Source organism: Trachurus trachurus (genome assembly GCF_905171665.1).
Source record: "Trachurus trachurus genome assembly, chromosome: 22".
Taxonomy (NCBI): Eukaryota; Metazoa; Chordata; class Actinopteri; order Carangiformes; family Carangidae; genus Trachurus; species Trachurus trachurus.
In genome coordinates this window covers 21,431,990-21,441,049 of record NC_139907.1, presented here as the reverse complement: position 1 = coordinate 21,441,049, position 9,060 = coordinate 21,431,990, and the positions used below count along the sequence as shown (strand labels likewise).

Here is a 9,060-nt window from a genome sequence, read left to right as displayed (position 1 = left end):
ACTACACTGCTCATTGAATTGCATAATATCATGGTGGGGACTGAGTGGGCAATTTGTATACCTTTGGCTTGCTCAGAGACACAGTTGTCCTTTTCGGTCAGCATTGTGACTCCCTTCGGCTTTCATAATTCTGGTTCAAGAGAGACTTGCCATGCAGTCAATGAAAATGTGGATAGGAAATTTGGAGTGGTATTTATATGAACCAAAGAGATTGCCAATTAAAGATGAGTTCTTTATCATTTATTTGCCCTTGGGGTTTTATTCCTCAATTGCTATAACCTTATAAAAGCGTCCTTTTAGAGCAAAGAATAGAAGCCCATTTTCATGACCTCCTCTAATGCATTTCCATCCATCTTCACTGCCTCGAAAAAAGTTTTCACCTCTCCACAAAACATGTTAATTGCCATCATGGGCCCAGTATAAAGAAGATATCTACACGTTAATTATCCAAATATGGTGGCAACCCATCTGCAGAAAGCCATTGAAATTACTAAATTGTGTTTTTTTTCCCTTTCGTCTTTCATTTTGGACACATTGTTAATCAAAAGGCTTCAGAAATGTGCAGATGGGTAATTCTTGTGTCTGGAAGGAGCAGCCTGGTTCAAGGTGAGCATTTCATACTACTAAGCCCTTCTGTTTCTCTCCATTGTGTTGTTTAGGTTACATATCCTGATGGGACGTTCCCTCCAACACTGTACTCAAAATAGGGACTTTCCCTGCGCACACACACACACACCCACATACACAGACGTACACACACAAACTCATGCAACCACAAACATGGACGCACACGAACACTCTTCTAGATTTAACCACACACACACACCTACTCAGAGCAAAGCTTGGCCTTCAGTGTGAGATGACTGGCCATTATTTGGTAACAACAGGTTTTTAGTGGGATTTCAAGCCAAGAAACGTTTCCCTGCTCAGTTTAGTGGAACAGAGGCTAATGTTGAAATTTAACCTCAAACTTCAATGAGCTTAACAATGTACACTGTGAGATATGGAGGTCCTAAACTCTCAGGTGCGTGAGACAAAATAATTGAAAATCACTTAAGGGTGGTTTAAGAAATATTCACATTGTGTTAAAAAAAAAAAATAGCTCAATGCCAGAGAAATGGTTTTTGTGGTGTAATACTCACAGATAATAACGGGCTTTGCCAAACATGTCTTCAGAAAAAAAAAGTGTTCTCTAATCTTGAGAGAGTTGGATGCAGGTTTCAAATGACTAATAATCAATTCCACAACATGGATTTTGGATATAAATAACTTACTCCAGTTGTTTTAATGGTTCTTTTGTCATCTTTATTGCAGTAGCCACTGCAGCTCTTCTTCTGTGCCATCAAAACAAAGTTGATGGTGCAAAGTTGCATGCTAATCTTTCACTTTTTCATTCGTTTTGGCTTTATGACACTAATCCTATTGGTAATTAACTGTGTTCTGCTGCAACTTTGCTCATATCCGACACTGCTGTTCGGTTTTAAGGCCATTTAGTTGATGCAAGTAAAGAATATTCAAACATCAAACATTTCATGCATTCCTTCATTTCTTACTGCAAATGACTTTTTTCATCAGTGGAGTTACACTCGGAAATAATTTAAATGTCTGGTTCCTAAATTTAATTTAATTTAAAGTGAAACCATCTTTATATCTGTTAGGAAACATATGAACAGATGCAGCTCTTGTGCTACACCGAAGTAGATGGCAGCTAGAGAAAGCTGAGTTAAAGTGTTTACACTCACATGATATTCAGCTGTCATGACAGTTCTCGAGTTAAAGTAGCTGTGCAGCCGAACCTCGCTGAACAAAGCAGCCTCTTACTCTACAACGATGATTCCTACTTGTTATTTCTGTCACTTATTCATATATTGGCTTCAGAGTGTGCAGAGTAAATAAAACGGTAAGGTTTCCTGAATTGAGTCTGCTTAAGGGGTATTAAATAGAATATGTATCTTTCAGCAAGACGAGCTTGTAAAAAAAAAAAAGTCCTTGAGACATCCCTCTATTTCAACATGTTTTGTCCATGCTATACTATTTAGATGTAAGAATTACATTCTTCCTTTCTTACTTCACTACAGACCTACTGCTGAAAGCAACACGCTCTCTCTGCAAAGCTTTTCAAATCGTTGCTCCAAAGCTGTACTTCGTGGTTAGAGTGAAGGTGAAGACGAGCTGACCCAGCTTAAATGATGTGCCCTTGGCTTGTGTTATCATTAATTGTTACAAAAAAAAAAGGAAAAAGAATGGCGGCGTATTTGTAAGACTAAAGCAACCTAATTATTGCTCTATGCATCTCTTAATCAATACACCTCTGCAGTTTAACACGGGTCACCTACGTTGAGGGACGATTACATCTATGCCTTTTGAAGGTGTAGCACTCTTCACTTGTTGGTTTTATTTATCACATGATTTGGTTTTCAACCCTTTTGAAAAACCTCTCCAGTGTGGAAAGCGCTTCATTGTTGAGGTGGTCAGAACTGTGATTTGATATGGCTCTTCTGCTTTCACCTTGGAAGATAGCAATTGTCCACAGTGTTGGAACTGGCCCTGTCAATTGACCTTCTTACTTATTACACAAGGCATATGTCTACTTCTACTGCTCCTTGCACACACTCAACTATTGCAGAATCAAGCGGCCTCACAGTCATACATCTGGTCCATGCTTCATGTGTGAACGAGACGACCAGTTTCTTCATTTATGCCCCAGCTCTCACATCAGTGGCTGTAGCATCCACATTAGCTGACCTTACTGATGCTACGTGACTCAGTCGACACAAGTGAAATTTTTGATTGGATCAATTCTTCATTATTATTTGAAGCTCAGAGCTTTTTAAACCACTGACCTTGACTGGGGCATTTGTTTTGTACCCACATGCCACAGGGGCTAAAATGCTCTCAGAATGTGTCAGCTAAGTAGTGTGTTTGTGGCCCTTAGCCTCAGCGGCAAGATTTACAAACAGCTATATGGCTCTCCAAGGCCAAGCACTGGCCTTGCACCAGATGCTTATCACTGGAAAAGTGGTATTCAAGTCCAAAGTTATTCATGTCAAGTAATGCCCACAGAACCCCTCCATGCAACCCATAAATCTGATATTTTGATGGAAATAACAGACATTTCATGAACGCTTGAAAGCAACTTTTTTTCACAATCCAGATATCACTTTGACACGGCTCACCGCTTTCACACTTTTTGTTCCCTCCCTACTTTGCCTCTCCAGTATAACACAGCAGGGCAAAAATGTTGAGACCCATCACCTTACATTCCACAGCTCCTCAAATTCACAATGCACCGTTGTCACTTAAGAAATAGTAATATTCATTGGTATGTAGCACTGGACACTTTGTTGGAAAACAACTCATACTCTTCTACTTTGATTCACATCTCTTGAGGGGCTAAAAACACCCATTCACTCGCCTTAACACCGAGGGCTTGGTGATCAAATGCTAAACCTCTCTAAGTGCATGTATTTGTGAAGAAAAATTGCTAAGCCTCTCAAACTGATAGGACCGGCTATCATCATGTATGAGCCTCCACCGCACAAGTGAGCCCTCAGGTTTAATTAAACTTTTTTTTTAAAAGTGTATCTTCCATGAAAATCAGCCCCTGTCTCCCTGGCATTTGTGTGTCGAGAAGCTCTCCCTCTTTTGGCTCCCCTCGAGTGGTCGATACATTAAAACTTGAACTGATTGATTTCAGAATGCCGTGCCATCAGTGTCCTTATGCAGCCGCTAACTACATCTGAAGTATCTTAGTCATCAAGCTTTAGGCCAGGGATTGATAATAGCTTGACCAGCAGGGCCTATCTTACCCATCCTTTTTCAGGAGGTCTTGTATTTAGCACCCAGAGCACTTGTGGCAAATCTCAAACAGCACAAGGGTATTCACAGCGCGGCTGAGTGGAAAGCTTTTTCTCATTCGTCTGACCCTCATGAATACATTCCAACTCTAACTAACTACTTTGCCTTAATGTGGAATTTCAAACAAGGTATGAGGCCAATTTATTTATTTGTATTCTCTGCGTCTTAGTGATACTCTTGAACACAGTGATGGCAGGGAGGATAATCTGTGTCTTTCATCAGCAAAGTGGCCCTGCACAAAACCCATCAGTAATGTATTCTCTATTGATTGATGGTTGTTCCTGCACTACTAGGCAACACTATTATTATCATGCATAGATTCCAGACTGCCCACAATAAAATCATTGTCTTGATTTAAGTTATCCAACCCCCGAGGTGTCATAATAGCACAACTGGTGTTTGCCTCATATTGCTTTCTTCCTCAACAATTACTGGCATTCCCTGTCATCATCCTTACACCAGCCAGATTACAACCTTTGATACAGGAGAGGAGGTTTTCTATACAGGAACCCAGTGCCGGTGTACGTGCAACAGGTGTAAATACAAGTGCAGAGGTGATTTTATAAAACAGGCTATAAATAAGAATAAAGTGTAATGTAGTTGTTCTTCAGTATTGATCCTGTTGTGTTTGAAGCAGGTGGTGCAACATGAAACTGAAGGAGAGGAAATTCTCTGTTTTACACCCTCGACTCTACAAACACACTGTCCACATATCATGACCTGCACAATGGAAACTTATTTAAAATGAATAAGAAGCCTATATAAGACGTATGTGTGTGTCACACTAAGCGCTAAATGATCAGATTAAGTCTATTTTATTCAGCAATATTGTTTTTATTATTATTATTTTATTTATATATGCTGAATATAGATTTACAATAATAATAACAATTGATTTTATTGATTGTGTTAGCCTATTATTATTATTATTATTAAATGTGCTATACAATTATTATTATTAGGTGCAAATGTAAAATATTTTTCTTACCGTCTGTAACCTGTGTGTTAATAGCTAATAATGACATTTTCCTCTTATTGTCTGTGGCTTCAGCTCGCACAGTTGCGGCTGTTTTCCCTGTCGACACATGTGGATCCATGTAGCAAACATTATGTGTTAGTAGTCTGCCTCTTGGGAGATGCCCGGGTCCCGAATCGTTGTGAATTACTGTGACCTCGGTTATCAATCATTGTATCAGGGTATCTAATGTAAACGCAACTGTGGCGTGGATAACATGCCACATCTGCTCTTTGGCCAGGGCTGCTTCTTGGTTACCAAGCGATTTATTAGAGCGCCCTGTGCGAGCAATAATAGGTCGCAGTATAAATATCAGCCAGCAGCTCTTCCATAGGCGCACAATTATCTCTTAAACAGGCTGTTGTGACATTATCATTCTCCTAAGTTATACACCAGATAGTTCCGTGTCCCAAAAACATCCCAAAGAGAGAAAACTAGTTGCACGGGTTAAAAGCACCGTCCGCAGGGAGCTGTGTTTGCGCTCAAGACCAATTTATTGCCGATGAACATATGGCCAATATTTTGTCTCACGTCATAGCAAGGGGGAAAACAAACACCAAGCAATGTTAGCGAGTCAGCAGGAGCAGAGCCACTTGGCCAGCCATGCAAACGCTCTTGGACAATATGAGTAGAGGAGCACTTGCTTTCTGGGTATATAAACCACATCAGGCTTATCTCTGCACGCACTCCTGACTCCCATTTGGAGATATTTCATTAACTCTGCGCGCTGTCTTAACGCTGGCAACACATTCAGCCCCCTCTCCAGTCTAGGTAAGCGCTCCAGTCTGCACACACCATTTACTGCTGTTTTCTTTTCTTTCTCTCTCTTTTTTCTCTCTTTTTATAGATTCTACTGATTTTCGTTTTTGTGCGTTAACCTCATGCTCTATGAATGTACAATGACCCTGATCTTCCTGCTTTGTTTTATTTATTTATTTCCTTACTCAGTTTAAAACAGGATGGATTATTCAAAGTGTAGGCCTGTGTGTGTGTGTGTGTGTTTGTAGCCCTACAGTAGCTGGTGTCAGGCACTCACGTGAGGGAGGGGGGCATTTAGGCTTGGTTGAACATTATCTCTGTGATTGTTCATCGTGAGTGGCCTGCATCTTCCTGTCCGAGCTCATCTGGGAGATTTAATACCCAGGCTACATTGTTTGGAAATGAATAAAAGCAGCATTACGAACTATATATTACTCTGACAAGAAGTTTTAGTAAAAAAGAAAATAAAATAGAAATTATATAATCATCTTCCTTGAATATTGTGCAAGCTCACACCCACTATGCCCCATTTACTGAAAAACATCTGTGTATCTTAATATATAGAGGACAATGTTGATGATGAGGTGTTCGCCTGCAGCTGATGTGTCAAAGAAATACTTAATAGTTCTTCTATGACAACATGTGTGTGATTCCACTGTATGCATTCCCATTAGTATTGGTTATTATAAGTTGTCTAATTGGCTACACACAATAAGCACCCCCTGTTGTTTCTTAAATGTGCCGGTAGAGACCGCTAGAGCTCTACAGATGTCAACAGCTGTTAATGTTATTACTGCACTTACACACAGGCTGACTAACAAGGAGGACAAGTTGTCTGTACTTGTGCCATCCAGAACGGGCCAGATCAGGTTCTCCTGGAGAGAACGATTCATCCACTTATTTATTTATATGTTTGGTCAGTTATTTATTTAGTTATTTAAGGTACATTAATAATGTTAAACGCGTTTAGGAAGAATAGTTGTCTTCTTTTGATTTATGTGAAGAAGTTTGAGAGATTCGGACCATTTCTCCCTCCTCCCTGCCAATGTCAGTGCGATACAGAAAAGGGAAGTGATTAAAAAATAATAACCCCTTTTTAAGCAATTCGTCTTACACGGGAAAAAGATTAAGGCGAATGGCACAGCGTGGCATGAAATTCACCGTTACAAATAAACTGGTGGTTTAACAAATGAAGGCATCTCCTCGGGGCATGGGCGCACTGCTATAATCTCGCCGTGACATGTTTAATCATTAGAGGAAAGGAGACGAATAAAGACTTTTTGCCCGGGAGGGAAAGGTGGCTGGATTTCTGTTTTTAAAAAAAGAAAAAGAGAAAAAGGAATAAAGAAAACCAAACGGGCTCCAAAATGATTTCTACCCTCAAGCCAAGTCTCCTCAGGCCATGGCTTAGCCCCCATAAATAAACCGGACCCGGCTTTACCTGCATATTATATATAGGCTTTTAATCATAGAGGGAGGAAATCGGTCTTGTCACTCTGTACATTTATCACGGGCACCCTGAGGCAGGCGGGGTTACCTTTATCAAAGACTAACTCCCTGCCTGAGGCGTCCAAACACGCTGAAATTCAGCGATTAAAGGGAGGCAATGATCAACATTATTATGGATCCTCCCGCGGCATTCTTATTTGTGCATTCAATCGAAAGATTTATTTAATCAAGGATATAAAAAGCTCTTTCTTCACTTATTTGGGAACAATCGTGGGCATGCATTTTTAGGAGGGAATTATAATTAATCAGACGGGGCCCGTTTTTTTGGGGGGTTCATCCGAAAAATTAATTATTTTCGGACGAGTCCATTCTGCTGTACGTTTGATTGCAAAGCTGGGATCAGAAAAATGTAACGAGCTTTAATAATGAGACAGTCAGCTCTGTTGCTTATAATATTAAAATGGGAGCACTGGTGAAACTGGTGATAGCCTAATTACAGCAGCAATCATCATATAAAAAGGTTGGCGTTGTGTATGTGGACTTTTACGCACAAAAGTCAAATAAGCAAGAAGCAAGCCAACGAGAAATACTATTTTGAAAGTGTGGTTTTAGTGTCAGCTGTGAAGATTCAGTGTCAACTGAACTCAAATGAGCGGGTGATGGGAGGCAGCGACTCTGAGCCCCGCATTGTCCTTTAAATCCTGATGCATCTGCAGCTCTGAGGCCCTGATCTGCTCCATCTTCCCTCGGTTTAACACCTCCCAACACACACACACACACACACACACACACACACACACACACACACACACACACACACACACACACACACACACACACACACACACAGTCGTAACTGAGGAGGACGAAAAGGGAAAACCATGGGGTCCAAACACATTTGTAATGTTTCAACTTTCCAATGGAAACGTTCTGATAATGACGAAAAAAAAAGAAAAACACATTATTATTTTTTTTATTATTATTATTAATAATAATGATAACAATAATGTAATAACTAATATTCATTCTAATAACATCCATAATAATAGTCCATCTTTATCCCATTGGAACAAAAAGTAAAGTCTTACACACTAAGTGAATTTCCGTGATTGCACATAAATGCAGCCTGAACGCATCCTGGGCTGATAAACTGGACTGTGAACATTTCCCGGTGCTGGTCCCGTTAACTCGTCCCGTTCAGTTAAAACCAGTCTGCACACTGGCCACTGTCAGAGTGAAAAGGCAAGCGGCCTGTTTGAACTACCTGAGAAAGTAAACAGGTAAACACAGAGCGATAGGCTCTCCAAGTGGAGTACGTCCACTTAGCCTGTGCACATTTACCTCTTCTTGCCGAAACCCTCGGCTCAATTGATCAAATAGTACATCCCCAGCAACTGGCCACAGTCTGCAGCCCAGTGCGCTCCCGTGCACCGTCACCAAACCTACTGTGACTCCCCCCTTGTCACTGTGCCACACACAGGCAAACAGCAAAGCATCATGACACGGGTGATAAGCCCGTATGCTCTAACATACCCTGATTTGGCTCCATACACTTTTGAGGCACTAAATAAGTCTCAGTGAAATAATGTCCTGCATGGGCCAAGTGAGGGTCCTGATGAGATGCGCAGAGAGGCTGCAGCCTGGGCCATTCCTCCGTGGTGCGTAAAGCTCTCTGGGTGTCTCCTGCGGACTGGATGTCCCTTCACGGGCTGGATGTCCCTTCACATGTCGGATTTAGTGGATCAGGTCAGTAACCTCTCTCTCCCTTATAGAGGCAAGGGCGCAGCTCCAGTTTGTCCATACAGCCCCGTTCAGCTCAATGGAGCCTTTGTGGGATGTTGAGACTTGTGATTAATTCTATCAGTCTGGGGAAATATTTAACTCAGGCCTGAGTCAGGTGCACTTCTATATGCACCAAAAATCTCACACAGTCTTCTTATTTGAAAGTTATAGATATGATCCTGAACATATCATCAGGT

At 41.0% G+C, this 9,060-nt stretch overlaps 1 protein-coding gene across 1 annotated transcript in view; it reads left to right on the top strand.

Annotated features, from left to right (window-relative positions):
• Positions 1-565: 565 nt before the first annotated feature.
• nkx2.2a (NK2 homeobox 2a) overlaps positions 566-9,060 on the top strand; it is a gene marked incomplete at both ends in the record, with an annotated part of 12,142 nt that continues 3,647 nt past the window's right edge. The window contains one exon of the mRNA XM_083998660.1: positions 566-606. Coding sequence (XP_083854786.1) covers positions 566-606 — 41 coding nt within the window. The remainder of the gene's footprint in view (positions 607-9,060) is intronic.